General features: G+C 36.8%; 1 protein-coding gene across 2 annotated transcripts in view; it reads left to right on the top strand.

Moving 5' to 3' along the window:
• The window catches only part of TXNRD3 (thioredoxin reductase 3), a 63,834-nt gene that overhangs the window by 21,901 nt on the left and 21,395 nt on the right, over window positions 1-20,538 (top strand). The window contains exons 9-12 of one of the 2 annotated variants that reach the window (XM_037803423.1): window positions 10,320-10,545; window positions 11,692-11,784; window positions 16,581-16,657; window positions 17,202-17,358. In XM_037803423.1, coding sequence (XP_037659351.1) covers window positions 10,320-10,545; window positions 11,692-11,784; window positions 16,581-16,657; window positions 17,202-17,358 — 553 coding nt within the window. The remainder of the gene's footprint in view (window positions 1-10,319; window positions 10,546-11,691; window positions 11,785-16,580; window positions 16,658-17,201; window positions 17,359-20,538) is intronic. The other variant, XM_037803428.1, reaches the window with a different exon arrangement.

Raw genomic sequence — 20,538 nt, forward strand, 5'->3', positions numbered from 1 at the left:
TTTGTAGTTGTGCAATGATTTAGAGTCCATGTTTTACCATAGTAGGGTTCACTGTGTTGTACAGCAACTCCCCATGAATTTTTTAAAATTTGTATGCTAGTAACTGATAAAGAACCTAAAATTTCCTCTTTTAACCACATTCTAGTACTATTAACTAGAGTTCATGGTTTAATTAGGGTTCGCTGTGTATTGTGGTTCCATGGATTTTTTTTTTAACTTATTCTGTTACTAAATGTACAATCTAACATTTCCCCTTTTAATCACATTCAGATATATATTTCAGTGCTGTTAACTGCATTCATAATATTGTGCTACCATCACCACCATCTATTACCAAAACATTGCCATCATTCCAAATAGGAACCCTGTACATTTTAAGCCTTAACTTCCCATTCCTTATCCTCACTCCATCCCCTGGTAACCTATATTCTAGATTCTGACTCTAAGTTTGCTGCTTCTGTTTGATTCAAATCAGTGAGATCATACATTATTTGTCGTTTGTGTCTGGCTTATTTCACTCAACATGATGTCTTCAGGGTTCAAACATGTTGTTGCATGTATCAGGACTTCAATCCTTTTTAAGGCCGAATAATATTCCATTGTGTTTATATACCACATTTTATTTATCCATTCATCGATTGATGAACACTTGGGTTGCTTCCATCTTTTGGCAATTGTGAATAAGGCTGCTGTGAACGTCAATGTGTAAATATCTGTTTGAGTCCCTGCTTTCAGTTCTTTGGGGTATATACCTAGTAGTGGGGTTGTCGGGTCATATAGTAGTTCTGTCCTTAGCTTTCTGAAGAACTGCTAAGCTGTCTTCTACAGCTGCTGCTCCATTTTACATTGCCGTCAGCAATGAGTGAGTTTCCTGTTTCTCCACACCCTCTCCAACACCTGTTATTTTCTATTTTTTAAAAAATAGCAGCCATTCTAATGGGTGTGAAATGGTATCTCATTGTGGTTTTGATTTGCATTTCCTTGATAGCTAATGATGTTGGGCATCTTTTCAAGTGCTTTCTGGCCATCTGTGTTATCTTCTTTGGGGAGATTCTGTTCAAGTCTTCCATCCATTTAAAAATTGGGTTGTTTGTCTTTTGTTGTTAAATTGAAGGATTTCTTTATATATTCTGGATATTTAAGCCTTATCGGATATATAAGTTTTCCAAATATTTCTCCCATTGAGTAGGTTGTCTTTTCACTTTCATGATAAAGTCCTTTGAGGTGCAAAAGTTTTTTATTTTGATGAAGTCCCATTTATCTAATTTTTCTTTTGTTGCTTGTGCTTTGAGGGTAAATCTAGGAAACCATTGCCTACCACAAGGTCCTGAAGATGCTTTCCTATGCTTTCTTCTAGGAGTTTTATGGTTCTGATTCTTATATTTAAATATTTGATCCATTTTGGGTTATTTTTGTATATGGTGTGAGGTACGGGTCCACCTCCATTCTTTTGCAAATGGAGATCCAATTTTCCCAGCATCTTTTGTTGAAGAGACTATTCTTTCCTAGTTGAGTGGTCTTTGCCCCCTTGTCAAAAATCAGTTGGCTGTAAATGTGAGAGTTGATTTCTAAGCTCTCAATTTGATTCCATTAGTCTATATGTCTGTCCTTGTGACAGTGTCATTCTATTTTGATTATTGTGGCTTTTTAATAAGTTTTAAGATCAGGCAGTGTGAGTCCTCCAACCTTGTTATTTTTTTTCAAGGTGGCTTTAGCTATTTGGGGCCCCTTACCCTTCCATATAAATTTGGTGATTGGATTTTCCATTTCTGCAAAGAAGGTTGTTGGAATTTTGATTGAGATTGCACTGGATCTATAAATCGCTTTTGGTAGAATTGACATTGTTCCAATTTGCTAATTCTGCTGGAATGTGAAATACTAGAAATGGATTGGCTTTTATAAAAGGGGGTTTATTTGGTTACAAAGTTACAGTCTTAAGGTCATAAAGTGTCCAAGGTAACGCATTGACAGTTGGGTACCTTCACTGGAGGATGGCCAGTGGCATCCAGAAAACCTCTGTTAGCTAGGAAGGCACGTGGCTGGCATCTGCTTGCTCCCAGGTTGTGTTTCAAAATGGCGTTCTCCAGAATGTCTGCATCAGCTTCCAATGGCCGTCTTCAGAATGTCTGTCTCAGCTACAGCTACTCTCTCAGCTTCTGTGTGTTCTTCAAAGCATCCCTCTTGACTGTAGCAAGCTTGCTCCTTCTGTTTGAGCTTATATAGTGCTCTAGTAAACTAATCAAGGCCCACACTGGATGGGTAGGGCCACACCTCCATGGAAATTATCCAATCAAAGTTATCACCCACAGTTGGGTGGGTCACATCTCCATGAAAACACTCAAAGAATTAAAATCTAATCAACACTTATACATCTGCCCCCATAAGATTGCATCAAAGAATGTGACTTTTTCTGGGGGACATAATACATTCAAACTGGCACAGACATCTTAACAATATTTAGTTTTTCAATCCATGAACACGGAGTGTCCTATTTAATTTAGATCTTCTATTTTGTTTAGCAATGTTTTGTAGCTTTCTGTGTATTTTTCCATTACATACTTGATTAGATTTATTCTTAGATATTTGATTCTTTTAGTTGCTATTGTAAATGGAGTTTCTTGATTTTTTTCCCTGGATTGTTCATTACTAGTGTACACAAACACTGTTGATTTGGGGGTGTTGATCTTGTACTCTGCCACTTTTCTGAGTTCATTTATTAATTCTAGGGGCTTTGTTGTGGATTTTTCAGGACTGTATATAGGATCATGTAATCTGCAAATAGGGAAAATTTTACTTCTTCCTTTCCAATTTGGCTGCCTTTGTTTCTTTTTCTTGCTTAATTGCCCTGCTTAGAACTTCCAGTACATTGTTGAATAACAGTGGTGATAGTGCACATCCTTGACTTGTTCCTGGTCTTAGTGGGAAAGTTTTCAGTCTTTCACTACTAAGTATGATGTTAGCTGTGGATTTTTCATATATGCCCTTTATTGTGTTGAGGAAGTTTCCTTCTATTCCTAGTTTTCATCAAGAAGGGTGCTGGATTTTGTCAAATGCCTTTTCTGTGTCAATTGTGATGAACACATGTTTTTTTTTCTCCCTACATTCTGTTGATGTGCTGTATTACATTAATTGATTCTTATGTTGAACCACCCTTGCATACCTGGGATAAATCCCACTTAATCATGGTGTATAATTCCTTTAAAGTGCTGTTGGATTTTTGCATCTATATTCATAAGAGATTTTGGTCTATAATTTTCTTTTCTTGTAGTAACTGCTTTGATATGAGGGTGATGTTGGTCTTGTAGAATGAATTAGGGAGTATTCCCTCCTGTTCAAATTTTTGGAAGAGTTTGAGCAGAACTGGTGTTAATTCTTCTTGGAATGACTGGTAGAATTCACTTGTAAAGCTATCAGGTTCTGGGCTTTCTTTGTTGGGAGGTTTTTGATTATTGATTCAATCTCTTCACTAGCTATTGGTTTGTAGAGATCTTCTATTTCTTCTTAAGTCAGTGTAGGTAGTATGTGTGTTTTTAGGAATTTGTCCATTTAATTTAGGTTATCTAGTTTGTTGGCATACAGTTGTTCACAGTATCGTCTCATAGTCCTTTTTATTTGTGGTGTCAATAGTAATGTTCTCCCTTTCATTTCTGATTTTCATTATTTGTTTCCTGTCTCTCTTGGTTTCATTGATTCTGTTGTTTTTTAATTCTTTATTTCATTTGTCTCCCCTCTAATATTTATTTCCTTTCCTCTGTTTGCTTTTGGTTTAGTTTCTCCTTCTTTCTCTAGTTCCTCCAGTTTTTTGAGATTAGGCCTCTATTTTGATATCTTTTTTTTTTTTTGATATAAGCATTTAGAGCTATAAATTTCCCTCTGAGCACTGCCTTCACTGTATCCTCTAAGTTTTGGTATATTGTGTTTCTGTTCTCGTTCCTCTCAAGATTATTTCATAATTTCCCTGTGATTTCCTCTTTAGCCCATTTGTTGTTTAAAGCATACATTGTTTAATTTCCACATATTTTGTTGGAATTTTCCATTTCTCCCTCTGTTACTGATTTCTAGCATCATTCCATTGTGGTCAGAGAGGACACATTGTAAGATTTCAATATTTTTGAATTTTTTGAGACTTGTTTTATAACCTAAGATATGGTCTGACCTGGAGAATGATCCATGTGCACTCAAGAAAAATTGTGTATTCTGTTTTTGTTGGGGGAAGTGATTTATATATGTCTATTAGGTGTAGTTGGTTTACAGTATTGTTCAAGTCTGGTATTTCCCTATTGATCTTCTGTCTAGATGTTCTATCCGTTATTGATAGTCGTGTCTTAAAGTCTCCTACTATTGACGTAGAGCCAACTATTTCTCACTTCAAATCCATCAATATTTGCTTCTTATAGTTTGGGGCTCTGCTGGTAAGTGCATATATATTTATAATTGTTATGTCTTTTTGTTGCATTGACCCCTTTATCAGTATATAATTACTGTCTTTGTTCATTGTAACAGTTTTGGCTTAAAGTCTTTTATCTGATATTATTAGTATAGGTACCCAAGCTCTCTTTTGGTTACTACTTTCATGGTATATTTTTTTCATCCTTTCATTTTCAACCTACTTATGTCTTTTAATTTAAGGTGAGTCTACTGTAAATAGCATATAGTTGGGTCATGCTTTTTTTATCCATTCTGCCAATCTCTGCCTTTTGACTAGAGACTTTAATCTATTTATATTCAAAGTAACTACTGATAATTCAGGACTGTCTTCCATTTTGCTGTAAGACTTTGTCAGTCTTACACCTTTTTTTTTGTACCTCACTTCTTCCATTAATGCCTACTTTCATTTCTATTTGATTTCTTGTATTGTAATATATTGAGTCCTTATTTCTTTCTGGATATATTTTTCATATACTTTCTTTGTCATGACTCTGGGGTTAAAATTTAACATCCTAAATATATAACAGTCGTATTTAATTTGGTACCAGCTTGACTTCAGTAGCATTCACACACACCATTCCAATGCCCCTGTGTCCCCCCACCTTTTTTGTACTTGTTGCAAATTATATCTATGTCCAGAACTATAGCAATGTATTATTACTTTTTTATGCTTTTGCATTTTACTCTAAGAAGTAAGAAGTCAAGATATGTATCAAACAATACAATACAATAATACTGACACTTATAATTACATACATGGTACCTTTATTAGAGGTCTTTATTTCTTTATGTCACTTTGAACCATTGTCTAGTGCCTTTTCATTTCAGTCTGAAGAACTCCATTTAGCCATGCTTATAGGTCAAGTCTAGTGGCGATGAACTCCCTCAACTTTTTGTTTGTCTGAGAATGCCTTCATCTTTCCCTCTTTTTTTTAAAAAAATTCAATTTTATTGAGATTGTTCACATACCATACAATCATCCTAAGATCCAAAGTGCACAATCAATTGCCCATGGTGCCATCATACAGCTGTGCATTGATCACCACAGTTAATTTTTTTTTCAATTTTTAGGACATTTTCATTACTCCAGAAAAGAAATAAAGAAGAAAGAGAAAACTCAAATCCTCCCATACCCTTAACCACCCCCCCCCCCCATTGTTGACTCATGGTATTGGTATAGTACATTTGTTACTGTTGATGAAAGAATATCAACATACCACTAACTACATAGTTTGCAATAGGTATATTTTTCCCTGTGTACCCCTCTATTATTAACTTCTAGTTATAGTGTCATATATTTGTTCTAGTTCATGAAAGAGATTTCTAATATTTGCATAGTTAATCATGGACATTGTCCACCACAGGATTCACTGTTTCATACATTCCCATCTTTTAACCTCCAGCTTTCCTTCTGGTGACATACGTGACTCTAAGCTTCCCCTTTCTACCCCATTCTCACACCATTCAGCACTGTTAGTTATTCTAACAAAGCGCTACCCTCACCTCTGTCCATTTCCAAACACTTAAGTTCAACCTAGTTAAACATTCTGCTCATAATAAGCAACTGCTCCCCATTGTTTAGCCTTGTTCTATATCCTGGTAACTTATATTTCCTGTCTATAGGTTTACATATTATAATTAGTTCGTATCACTGAGACCATACAATATTTTGTCCTTATGTGTCTGACTTATTTTGCTCAATATGGCACACTCCAGATTTCTTCATCAGCCTGTTTTTTTTTAAAGAGGTTTTGTTCACCCACCATACATTCCGTCATAAGTAAACAATCGATGGTACCCTGTGTAATCACATATTTATGCATTCACCACTATCACCACTATATAAGGACATCTCCATTTCTTCCACAAAGAAGGAGAGAGAGTCAAAGAAGGTAGAGAGATAAAAGAAAAAGAAAAAGAAAGAAAAAGTGACAGCTAAAAAGCAATAAAAGGAAAGAAAGAATTAAACTAAAGTAGAATAAAAGAGTCAGACAACATTACCAATTCCAAGAGTCCCATATCCCTCCCTTATGTCCCCCTCTAATAGGCATTTAGCTTAGGTATATTGCCTTTGTTACATTAAAGGAAGCATAATACAATTTTTCTGTTAACTATAGTCTCTAGTTTGCATTGATTGTATGTTTTCCCCAAACCCACCCCATTTTTAACACCTTGCAAGGTTGAGATTCATTTATTCTCCCTCATGTAAAAACATATTTGTACATTTTATCACAATCATTGAGCACTCTAGGTTTCACTGAGTTATGCAGTCCCAGTCTTTATCTTTCCTTTTTCCTTCTGGTATCCCACATGCTTCTAGCCTTCCTCTTTCAACCATACTCATCTTTGTTCAGTGTACTTACATTGTTGTACTACCATCACCCAAAATTGTGATCCAAACCTCTTACTCCTTTATCTTCCTATCTGCCTGTAGTGCTCCTTTTAGTATTTCTTGTAGAGCAGGTATCTTGTTCACAAACTCTCTCATTGTCTGTTTGTCAGAGAATATTTTAAACTCTCCCTCGTATTTTAAGGACAGTTTTGCTGGATATAGGATTTTTGGTTGGTGGTTTTTCTCTTTCAATATCTTAAATATATCACACCTCTTCCTTCTTACCTCCATGGTTTCTACTGAGAAATCCTCACATACTGTTATCAAGCTTCCTTTGTATGTGATGGATCACTTTTCTCTTGCTGCTTTCAGGATTCCCTCTTTGTCTTTGATGTTTGATAATATGATTATTAAGTGTCTTGGTGTAGGTCTATTCATATCTTTTCTGTTTGGGGTATGCTGCGCTTCTTGGATCTGAAATTTTATTTCTTTCATAAGAGATAGGATTATTTCCTCTATTATTGCTTCTGCTCCTTTTCCCTCCTCTTCTCCTTCTTGGACACCCATGACATGTACATTCATGTGCTTCATGAATAAGTTGTTATTCACTTCCCTGAGATGTTGCTCATATTTTTCCATTCTTTTCCCTATCTGTTCTTTTGTGTGTAGGATTTCAGGTGTCTTGTTCTCCAGTTTCTGAGTGTTTTCTTCTGCCTTTTGAAATCTGCTGTTGTATGTCTCCATTGTGTTTTTCATCTCTTGTGTTATGCCTTTCATTTCCATAGACTCTGCAGTTGTTTTTTCAGACTTTCAATTTCTACCTTATGTTGCCCAGTGTTTTCTTTATATCCTTTCTTTATATCCTTCATCTCTTTTGCCATATCTTCCCTGAACTCGTTGATTTTTTTTAATTGATTTAGCATATTTCTTTGAAAATCTTTAATTGATTTTTCCATTAAAGTGAAACATCTCAACTGTATCTTAATTGAGGTGTTAATTTGTTCCTTTGACTGGGCCGTATCTTTGTTTTTCCTAGCATAATTTGTAGTTTAGTATTGTCTAAGCATCTGGTTTCCTTGGTTACTCCAATCAGATTTTTCCAGACCAGAATGGGTTCAGGTCTCAGAATGGGGCTATGCAGTGTCACGTCTCCCTGAAGGTGTGTCTTAGAGATTGACAGACTTTTGTGAGGCCTCTAGCCACTGTGCTTTTCCTAACCTGCCCAGCAGGTGGCGCCTGTCAGCCTGTTGCTCCCCACTGGTGTAAAGAGGTGTGGCCCCTTTAATTCTCTGCTTAGATTGTTTCTGTTTTGACTGTTTTCCCCCAGACCCTGGGGTCTGAGTTCTGAAGGGAGGACTGGCACTACAGCTGGTCCCCACGTCCTTTCTCTTAGGGAAGATACGCCCCCTAGGGAGTTATCTTCTGCATTTGATTAGCCCTGTTGTCTCTCTGACTCTGTCAATTCCACCCCTGTCGGGGTCAGAGTGCTGTGAACTGAAAATGACTGAGGCTCTCTCCACTGAGCCACTCAGGTTGAGAGAGGAAAAAAGGGAAAGAAAGCCCCTTTTCAAAGCCAGTCCATGGCTCCCCAGTTTCGCCCGTTGCTCAGAGAGAGCACATGGTCTTATGGGCTCCTTTTCCTGGGGCACAGGTGTTTTCTAGCTCTTTAAGGACAATTATCTGTAAAAGCCTCTGTATTTTCCCTCCTTTTTTTAAATTCAATTTTCTTTTCTGTCAGCCCCACCTCCTCTCCACTGGGAGTAACCTCAGGATACTTTGCTCACTGGAAGCGATCTCAGGGTACTTGGCTGCTTGTTAGGGGTTTGTCTATGTTTGTAGGTGGATTCAGTAGTCCACATTTTTTAATTAAAACCCCAGTTGGAGCTGGGCTGAGCTATATTCCCTGGCTCCGGGAATGCTGCTTTTTGCCACAGCGAGGTTTTGCAACTCAGCCTGCCGTGGGGGGTGGGGGTTCCCGTTGCAGTTCTGAATTTTTATTTTCAGATTTTATGCTGCGATCTCAGGCATTCCTCCCAATCCAGGTTGGTGTATGATGTGTGGACAGTCATGGTTGTCCCCCAGCAGTTATTCCAGATTATTTACTAGTTGTTCCTGGTTGTTTATTAGTTGCTCCAGGGGGCTAACTAAATTCCACACCTCTTTATGCCTCCATCTTACCCCACCTGCCTCATTTTTGAAAGAGTCTTACTGAAAATAAAATTCTTGGTTGACCGTTGTTTTCTCTGGGCACTTCAAGTATTTCAACCCACTGCCTTCCTGCTTCTGTGGTCTCTGATGAGAAATTGGCACTTAATCTAATTGGGACTCCCTTGTTCATAACATGTTGCTTTTGTCTTGCAGCTTACAGAACTCTCTCCTTATCCTTTGGTTTCGATAGTGTGGTCAATATATGACAAGGTGCATTTTTCTTCATTTAATCCTATTTGGCATTCTCTGGGCTTCTTGGATGTGCATATTCATGTTTTTTTTTTTGCTAAGTTAGGGAAGTTTTCTGTCATTATTTCTCTGAATATTCTTTCTACCCCTTTCTCTCTTCTGCTGGGACTCCCATAATAATTCATATTTTGGTACTCTTCATGGTATCTACAGTTTTCCTAGACTATTTTTGCATTTTTATACTTCTTTTTCCTCTCTGCTCCTTAGCCTGACTCATTTCAAATGTCTTGTCTTCAAGGTCACTGATTTTCTTTCTTCTGCCAGCTCCAATCTGCTTTTGAAATCCTCCTGTGCATTTTTCATTTCAGTTATTGTGATCGTCAACTCCAGTAGTTCTATTTGGTTCTTTTGTTAAAAATTTCTTTACTAAATTTATCGTATTGCTTATTCATTGATTTCTTGATATCCTTGAGCATATCAAAGATCTTTTTTTAAGTTCTTTGTCTAATACCTGTGTACTCTTCACCCAGTTTCCCCAATAGTAACAATTTTCAAAACTGTATATGACATCACAACCAGGATGTTGACATTAATACACTCAAGATACAGAAGAGTTCCATCACCACAGATATCCCTAACATTGTTTTTTGTAGATACACCCAGTTTCCTCCAGTCCCCTGACCCATCCTTAACCCCTGGCAACTTTTCTATAATTTTGCCATTTCAAGAATGTTTTATAATTAGACTCATATGGTATGTAACCTTATGGATTGACTTTTACCAGTCAGCCTTATTTCCCTGAATATCTGCCCATGTTGTCACCTGCATCAATAATTCATTCCATTATTACTGCTGAGTCATATTCCATGGTATGGAGATACCACAGTTTGGTTAACCATTTACTTGTTGAACGATATCCGGTTTGATTCTGGTTTTTGGCTATTACAAAAAGAGATCTTGTGAACGTTCATGTACATGTTTATGCATGCAAATAAGTTTTCCTTTCTCTGGGGTAAATGCCCAGGAGTGCAATTGAAGGCTCTTTCTTTTCGTGTTCCTCCTCTCAACTACCAAATTGCAATTCAACCAACAAAAGCCCATGATGTAACTCATTTTATTTTTATTGCCTAGTTATTATATATATATATTTTTTACTTTCCAGTGATGACCTTTTTTCTCTGCCTTATTGCCCTGGCAAAACGTTAGTAGTGGGTGCATCTTACGTTGCCCTGGAATGTGCAGGATTCCTCGCTGGCATTGGCTTAGATGTCACTGTGATGGTGCGCTCAGTCCTTCTCCGTGGCTTTGACCAAGAAATGGCCGAGAGAGTGGGTTCTTACATGGAACAACATGGTGTTAAGTTCATAAGAAAATTTGTACCTGTGATGGTAAGTCTGAATGACATTTGGTGTTGGTTTCTTTTTTATTCTCTCTCTATTTAACGCTTTATTTTACTCCTCTTTACTTCATTATATAAATTAGCCTGTCCTCAATAGGAAACCTTAAAAATCCACAGAACCAACCCGCATTTGTCCCTATTATCTCTGCCTCCCTACTTTGATAATGAAAGAGTTGTCCTTGCTCTTCGCAGAGCTGGGTTCCCTCTTCTCTCCTGTTTTCTCTCACTTAACTCTCACCCTTTCAAGTACTCATCATCTTTGGGTACTTTTCCTTTCCCCTACACCATTCCTATCAATATCCCTCATCTTTAAACAAATAAATCCTCCCTTGATCCTCTCTGCCTTTCTAGCTGGGTCCCCATTTTTCTTTTCCCCTCACAAAACACTTCTACGTAGGCTCTTGTCAATTTCTTGCCTCCATTTCACACTTCCTCTGACTCTCAGCTGCCTCCATCCCTGCCCCTCCTGTTAAACTGCCTGGCAGGGTTTTTAGCAAACTCTCTGAGGGCATGTCTCTGTTCTCATCCTTCCGGGCCTCTCAGTAGGATTTGATGAAATTTGTGGTCCTTTCTTTTGAATCACTTTCCTTTCTTGGCTCACATTGTTAGCTTTCATCCTGGTTCCTTTTGCTTGTCTGTATGCTCTACCTGGGTGGTCTTCTCTAGGTCCGTGGTTTTAAGTTTAGTATTATGTAAATGCTGATGACTATCAGCTTTATATCTATTCAGGCATGGCTGCACACTCATTTATACAACTGCCTACTGACAGATATCCAGTATTTCGAATTTAACAAGACAAAAAGGAGCTCCTGATATTGTATCTAAATGTATTCCCTTGCTAATTTTTCTGGCTACCATCCAAACAATTTATTAAGCCAACACCAAGGAAACATTCTTCATTCCTCCTTTTACACCACATCCAATCTCAACTAATCCATTAATCCATTTTTTCCTCCATGTTGTATTTTGTCCCAGTCCTCTTTTTTTTTAATCTCTGTTAGTCTCAAGACCTTCAGTGCATACACACATACATACAGTCATGTATACACCCACACAGATATATGTATACACCACCCTTTGATACATTTATTTTGTTACCTTTAGATAGAATCATTACATTATGTATCTTTATCAGGTTCAACAGTTGGAGAAAGGTTCACCTGGAAAGCTGAAAGTCGTGGCTAAGTCCACCGAAGGATCAGAAACTATTGAAGGAGTATATAACACAGTAAGTTTTTATTTTATAAGCAGTAAGTGGTTGAATGCACTCATAAATTAGCACAGATAAAGCTTTTGGAAAAATTATACCAGGCTTAAAAATTTTTTTTGATTGTTTATGAGAGTGTAATAAATGCTGGCATTTGACAGTTTTCAGTGATACTGAAGAATAACATGGTAAAATATGTTGTGTGTAGCTATGCTGAGAACAAAATGTGGAAGCCTGTATACTCAACTCTTATAGTACTTACTTCTAGGGAATTAGATAGTTTATGCATTTCTGCATTTGAATATTTGTGCAATAAACATTGAGTTTATTATGTAATTAAAAAGAACAATTAAGACATTTTTGTTTTCAAAAACAAATGATACAAAATACCACAATGTAAATAGTTCATAGATGGCAGCAATTCTTTAAACTGATGATATTTTATGTCAACAGTTCTTTTGTAAACTATAGTTTATAGTTTAACCATAAAGTATACATTTATCTTTTATATACTGTTTTATATGCATGATTTTTTTTCACAATTAAAAAATAAACATAATGAGAGAAGGTCAGCAAAGCCACAAACAAAAACCGAAAATGCAAGCATCACCCTCTGTTGGGATTTTGGTGAAAATTTACTAGTTGTATAGATTAATTGGAAACAATAGGCTTCTTTGTGTATTCTGTCTTCTAATCCATGAACATGGTATATATCTCCATTACTTTAGATCTAATGAATCTAAAGAATCATCTTTAATGATTCTCGACAAAGTTTAATAAATTTCTCTAGAGAAATCAAGAACATCTTCTGTTAAATTTATTCCTAGGCACTTCATGTATTTTATACAGTTTTATAAATGGTAACTTTTTTGAAAAATATCATTGTCTTTGTTGCTAGTGTATAGAAATGCTGCTGATTTTTGTGTACTGACTTGATATTCAGTAATCTTGCTAAACTCTTATTTAATAACTTATCCTTAGATTATTTTAGATTTTCTGTGTGCACATTCATAGAATTTTGTTTCTTCCTTCCCACTGTTTTTCTGTTTTTCTGCATAAGTGCACCAGCTAGGACCTCCAGTACAGTGTTGGCTGGAAATGGCAAGTGCAGACATTCTTGCCTTGTTCTCAACTCAAATGGAAAGTTTTCAGTGTTTCATCATTAAAAATTGATGTTTTCTATAGGTTATTGGTAGATGCTCTTAATCAGGTTAAAGAAATTCTTTTCTGTTTCTTGCTTGTGAAGTGGCCTTTTCTGTCTATTTTTAAATCTGGATGGATATTCAGTTGTAATAGCATTTCCTTTGCAGCCATTGATCAAATGATTTAATGTTAATGTGTTGAATTACATTAAATCGACTTTGTATTTTGGTGTAAATCAAACTTGGTAATGGTCCTTTTTATATATTGTTGGACTTGATTATTTAGGATTCAAACATATATATATTTATGAATCATTTTGACTTATAGTTTTCCTTTCACTTATTGAACTTGTCAGGTTTTGGTGTCAAGACTGTTTTAGCTCATGAAAGAAGTCTGGAGTATTTTCCTTTTTCTTTTCTCTGGAAGCATTTATGTAATAATAGAATTGGTTCTTGAATGTTTGGTAGAATTCACTGATGATCTGGGCTTAGAATATTCTCTCTCTCTTTAGATATAGATGACTACTGAGTCAATGTCTTTAATGGTTTTTAAGGCTTTCTATTTCTTTTTGAGTTACTTTTGAGAAATTTTATTTTTCTAGGAATGGTCCATTTAATCTAAATGTACAAATATAGTCATATAAAGTTTTCCTTGATATCTAGTTATTAACTTTGTAAATTGTGTTATTTTTGTATTGAGGTATAATTTACATGTAGTGAAATGCACAGATCTTAAATGTCCAGTTCAATCAGTTTTGATAAATGCACATGTTCATGTAATCAGCACTCCTTATGAGATAACAGAGCATTTCTGTGAGTCCAGAAAACTCTCTTCTGTCTTGTCCCAGTTTCCAACTCCCAGGCAACCACTATTCTGATTCTACCACGAGTAGTCTTGCCTATTCTAGAGGCTACATACAAATGGAATCATATGGTATGTACTCCTTGGCATCTGGCTGTTAAAATTCAGAATAATATTTCTGGGATTCATCCATGTTGTGGTATAAGTCAGTAGTTAATCCTTTTTATTGCTGAGTGTTCATCCCATTTTGTGACTATACTGGTTATCTGTTTATCCATTTCCCTTTAGAGGGACATCTGGCCTGTTTTCATTTGGGGCTATGATGATCAAAACTGCTTGGAGATTTCTTGGATAAGGCTTTTTCTGTACCCATGCTTGCATTTCTGTTGGATGAATACCTAGGAGTAAAACTGCTTGGTCATAGTATAGTTTATACATTTAACTTTTTGAGAAACTGCCGAACAGTTTTCGGATGCTTGTATCATTTTATATTTCCACCAGCCATGTTTGAGAGTTTTGGTTGTTCCATGTCCTCACCAACATTTGAAGTTGTCAGTTTTTTTCATTTTGGCCTGGTGGATGTGTAGTGGTATCTCATTATGGTTTTAATTTGCATTTCCCTGTTGACTAATGATACTGAACAATTTTTCATTTGTTCAGTGGCCATTTATATATCTTATGTTATGAAGTATCTGACCAAGATATTGCCCATTTTTTTTGTGTTGGGTTGCTTGAATTTTTATTCTTGAATTGCAAGAGTTCTTTATTTATCTTGGATATATAAGTCCTTTGTCAGATATCCGTAATTGTGAATGTTTTCTCCCCTTCTGTAACTTAAGTATTTATTTATTTATTTATTTATTTTTTATTTTTTTTTAACTATTTATTTTTAATGACATCTTTTGATAAACAGTAGTTTAAAAATTTTTATGACATTCAGTTTAACATATTTTCTTTTATGGCTAATGTTTTCTGTGTGCGCTAAGGAATCTTTGCTTACTCAAAGCTCTTGTAGATATTCTCCTTTGTTTTCTTCCTGATGCATTATAGTTTTATATCTTATGCTTAGGTGAGAAATCAATTTTGAATCAATTTTATGTATGATGTGAATTAGGACTTGATGTTCTTTTTCTTCCATGTGGATATCTAGTTATTACCAGATTTGTTGAAAAGACCTTCTTTTGCCTCTTGAATTGCTCTGATGCCTTTGTTGAAATCATTTGACTCTTTAACTGTGGGTCTATTTCTGCAGTCTTTCTTCTGTTCTCTTGACCATTTGTCTGTCCTTTCCCCAATATGTCATTGCTTTGCTAATGAAGCTTTATAGAAGTAAGTCTTAAATCAGAGTAAGTCCTCTGGTTGGTTTAGGTCCTTTGCATTTCCATATAGAGTTTTAAAATAGCTTGTCAATTTTTATTAAAAAGTCTCCTGGGATTTTGACTAGGATTGTATTGAGTCTACAGATCAATTTGGAAGAACTATTATATTAACAATATAGAATTTTCCAGAACATATGAACACCATGTATCTTTTCAGTTATTTAGGTATATCTTAGTTTCTTTCAAGAATATTTTATCCTTTTGCTGTAGAAGTTTCTCACATATTTTGCTAAATTTAAATATTTCATGTTTTTCTAAGCTATTTTAAGTGGTGTTTTTTATTTCAATTTTCAATGTGTTATTGGTATAGTATAGAAATACAAATGGATTTTGTATATTGACCTTATATTCTGCAACCCTGTTAAATCTGCTTTAAGTCCACTTACTCTAGTGGCATATTTCTGCAAATAAAAACAGGTTTGCTTCTTCTTTTCCACTCTGTATGCTTTTTGTTTCTTTTTCTTGCCTTATTGCTCTAGTAAAGACTTCCAATACAGTGTTGATTAGAAATTTTGAGAATGGGCATTCTTAACTTGTTCCTGACAGTGTTCACCTTTGTGACAATGTAAGCTGTAGGCATTTTACAGATGCCTTTCTCAGGTTGAGGGAGTTTTATTTCATTCCTAGTGTGCTTAGGATTGGTTATTTATTTATTTATTTTTATCATGATTGGATGTTGGATTTTTTCAAGTGCTTTTTCTGCATCTGTTGAGAAATATTGTTTTTCTGCTTTATTCAGTTAATAGGATTAATTTTTGTATGTCAAACCAACTTTGCATTTGTGGGACAAACCCCACTTGGTCATGAAGTATTATCCTTTTTAAATATTGCTATATTTGATTTGTTAACATTTTGTTAAGGATTTTACTTCTGTGTTCATGGGGAATATTGGTTTGTAGTTTTCATTTTGTTTAATGTCCTTGTCTGATTTTTGGTGTCAAAGTTATTTTGGTCTACTAAAAAGAACAGAGAATTGTTCCTTCTTCCTCTATTTGTGGGAGTTTGTGTATCATTAATATTATTTCCTACTTAAATATTTGATAGACTACTGAGCGAAGCCATCTGAGTCTGTAGTTAATTTATGAGAAGTTTCATAAATGGGAAAGTCAGTGTACCAGAGTAGAAGGAGCATCTGCATGGATCAGGACATCTGGATTCCAGCCCTGGGCTTCAACACCTACTGGGTGTTGTGAACCTGGTCAAGCTTTTTAACGTCTTTGAATCTGAGCTTCATCCCCTGCAAAATGAATGGATGTACCAGAGTAGAATTTGGTTTCTTTAATGGATATAGGATTATTCAGATTTTTGTGCATGCCATTTTGGTAAAATTGTATCTTTCAAGAAATCTATCCATTTAATCTAAGCTGTCAAATTTATTGGCATAAGTTGATACTGTTCCGTTATTATCCTTTAAATGTCTATAGGATCTGTAGTGATGATCCCTCTTTCATTCCTGCTATTGATAATTTGTATTTTGGATCTCTGTAAATACAGGTTTTGTTAGCAATTGGTCGTGACTCCTGTACTAGGAAAATTGGCTTGGAGAAGATTGGTGTCAAAATCAATGAAAAGTAGGTATATGTGGGATCATTGCATTTATTGCTGCACAAAGTATAATTTTATTATAGATCACCCCTTGGAAATTCTCACTTCATTACTAAGCTACAAAATCTTAATGCATTAAATTTATCTGGGAATAAATTCTGTGCCAGCTCTGTATTATCAATTTCCTTATCAGTTAATCAGTAATTCTTCATTTATGCCTAAAAAATAATTTTAAAACAAAGGTGTGGAAATATATTCACCTATTATCTGTAATTTAGAGTAAAGTTTTAAATCTTTGGTTGGGCAAGGAGGAAAATCCCGAAATTCCAAGTATGGCTGTGGGGAAAGTCTGGAGATACCCTGGGTATCCAAGAAATGTACCTGGTTTCACCAAGAAACATATTTTCTTTTGGAGCTACAGAACCCTTGTCATTTTAAGCTGTTGAGCGTACAGACAGTTGATAAGGCTTGAATCCTTATAGGGAGTTCTTTATTCTATTGGAATAATGTTAATCATCCAGCGGTATACTGTTAGTCATAATTTATATTTTTTCCTGTTTAAAAACTAAGGAGTGGCAAAATTCTGGTTAACGATGTAGAGCAAACCAGCGTGCCCCACGTCTATGCCATTGGGGATATTTTGGAGGGCAAACTCGAGCTCACGCCTGTAGCCATACAGGCAGGCAAGCTGCTAGCACGAAGACTCTTTGGGGGCCGTTTAGAAAAGGTATGTTTCTTACTGTTGTTTTTTTGAGATAATATTTATATCAAAATTATGATTAAGAAATCAATACAAGCGAAACTTGTGAGTTGATTTTCCAAGTAAAGGATTCCTCACAGCTATAATTTGTAGTTGGCTTACTGTTTACTATTGGTGTTCAGGAAATATTTTGGGAGTCTTTATTATGTGCAGATGTAGTGCTGGTTGATAGACAAAGAACTAACCATGATTCCAGCCCCGAGGGGCTTACAAGGTAGGTGGGACCATGAGGCAGACATTCACAGAACTAATCATAATACAGGATAGGATTATGGGCCAAAGAGTGCTATAAGCAAGTTGCTTTAGGGACACAGAGAAAGGAGCACTCTAACTGAAGGGATAGAAGTCTTCATAAATGGACTGCTGTCATGTACCAGAGTAGAAGGAGCATCTTGCATGGATCAGGACACCTGGATTCCAGCCCTGGGCTTCAGCCTCTACTGGGCGTGTGAACCTGGTCAAGCCACTTAACATCTTTGAACCTGAGTTTCATCCCCTGCAAATCCCCTGTTAATCCCATGATTTTGACAGTCATATTCTTTGATCATATATTTGGGATGGTCTTTGTAGGGTGAGTAATCCAAAACAGAGGAAGCGAAAGACTTTTCTGGTAAGTGGATAACGTGCACCCAGAGATCTGTGCTTGGTTGGTTCTGAGGACTGGGGCTAGTTGCTCAGGAGTTCACAAGTGAGGGAAGTACTGCCCTCTCCACAAGGAGCTTCTGGAACTGGATCAAGGGTGAATGGGGAGGTGACTCTACTGACATTTGGTGGGCAGGTGGGAATGCTAACTGTTCTGTCTGGCGCAAAGAAGAATAATCCAAAATGCTATTTAGGTAGGCAGAAATGTTGATGATGGAGGAGGCTGGGAAATTAATTTGGTGCCAGGTTGCCAAAAATCTTTGATGCTACAATAAAGAATCTTTATGACTGTAGACAGTAGGGAACTGTTGAAGACCTTTTTTTCTCCCAACCTTTTATTTAGAAAGATGTCAAACCACAGAAACATTGAAGGAATACTGAAACACTTACCTATATTAAACCTTTCATCCAGATTTCCCAGTTGTCAACATTTTGCCATTTTTGTTTTCTCTCTCCTTTTTGAATGTCTTTATTTATGCACGTTTGTATGCACAAAGCTCTCCCCTGAGCTTTCTTAAGTAAGTGGAAGATATCAATGACATTTTGCCTCTAAATCTTTCAGCACGTGTCACCTAAGAACAAGGATATTCACTTCTTTAACCACAATACCATTACCATAGCTGAGAAAATTAGCAGAAACTCAATAATATGCACATTTCCTCAATTGTCTGTTAAGAGAGAAAGAAAATTTTGATTCAGGATCTAGTCAGGATTCACGTGTTACATTTGGCTGTTATAACTCTTGAGTTGCTTTTACTCTGATACAGTTCCCCTGCCTGCCTGCCATCCTTTGCTCCCTCCCCTCCTCCCTCCCTTCATTTATGTGCATAGTTTGTTTTATTTTCATGAAATTGGCTTTTTTTTTTTTTTTTATGAATTCAGGCCAATTTTCCTGTAGTGTGCCACATTCTGAATTTTTCTCATTGTTTTCTTTATGGTTAGGTTCAGGTTAAATATTTTTGGTAAGAATTCTTCCTGAGAATTTCATCATACAGCTAGGCTTGTAAGGTCATGAGTGAAATCTTTGTGAGTAATGATGAATAATGTCTTATCTGATGCTTTAAGAAGTTAGTCATGGTAGCTCTGGGGAGGAGAGATTAGAAGATGGAGTAACGTGTAGGGTTTGAAGAAGCAGAGACAGAATGGAAATGAAGGCTACAGGTGGGACAGGATGAAGTCAAGATTGGGTGGAGGAGATTGTCTAAGATACCGAAGGATATTTTTTAGGTGAAAGGGTTGGTGCGCTGAGGAATTTCCATCTGACTTTTCCTGATTGACACCAAACAGGAAACAAAGGCATCTGTTGAGAAACGAGGCCGCCACGATTCTTTCTGCCCATGTGGGAAAAAGAAAACAGATGCTTAGCTTGCCCATGATTTTCAGACTAGCACATCTGAAGTGGTGTAAGCTTATATCTGATAGAGAAGCGCACAAAACACCTCTGTGAATTGGGGATTCCTGGTAGTAGTGGCATGTTTTGTTTTGTTTTTTTTTTTAGAGTGACATAGGATAGAAACTCAAACTGGGCAAGTTGAGGGAGTTTATTATAAAAATCACAGGGATGAATACGTAGAAGTGCATAGTAACTTAGAACAAGAGCCTCAGTAGAGCTGGGCCTCACTGAAATTGGAGCTGGAGGTAGGTCTGGGGTGAAGGCCGTTCTGGGGACCTCAGCAACAGCAGGGGAGGAGTTTTACTGTGTGCTCTTCTGTTGGAGTAGCTTGGCTACAACTCTGCAGGCATGTTGCTTCTTGCCCCAATATCATCTGAAGGATTCTTACTTAGCTTCTAATTATCCCGTCCCTGATTTAATCGCCTGTGTGCAGTTGGCAGAGGTTGGGGGAACATACAGCTGTGAGCAGTGCTGCCTTTTGGGGGTGCTGCAGATGGGCCGGCCCAGGGACTGTCAGCTCTCCTTGTAGTGTCCACCCTTTCTCTGCCACACACAACACAGCTTGCTTTCCACATACATGGTTGGAACAATGCCTCTACTAATGTAGTCCAACTCTTAAGTGTGCAATCACAAAAAGGCACTCCCTCCTCCCAGGCAGGGATGCAGCCTAAAGTCACAGTTGCTTTCCCATGGGCACTTCCACCAGCTGCTGTAAAAATGGCTTCTTAGTTTCTGAGTCTGCAGTCTTCCCTTGATATCCATTCATGCTCTTCCTCTGTCTGATGAGGGTGCTAAAGGTAGTTTGTCCTAACCACAGAACTCAGTAGATGACCCACACTCATTCTGCCAGTGTCCCCATCTGCCATTTTCTGTGAATAGTCAAGAACAATCACTCAACCCCCCAACACTGGCCAGCTCCGTATTTTCTTCTCTCCATGGCATAAGGAGTATGAAATGGTCAAGGGGTGGTCTCAGCCTCCAGTGAGATAGTATAATTATAGGCCACCTGGTATATCTGGAATCTGGATCTGGAATCATAGGGATGTGGCAACCGAATGGTACCAACTCTGCCTTTTTCTCTTGGTTTTCAGACTTCTGTGTTTTGGCTCTCG

Source organism: Choloepus didactylus, chromosome 1 (assembly GCF_015220235.1).
Source record: "Choloepus didactylus isolate mChoDid1 chromosome 1, mChoDid1.pri, whole genome shotgun sequence".
NCBI classification, from domain to species: Eukaryota; Metazoa; Chordata; class Mammalia; order Pilosa; family Megalonychidae; genus Choloepus; species Choloepus didactylus.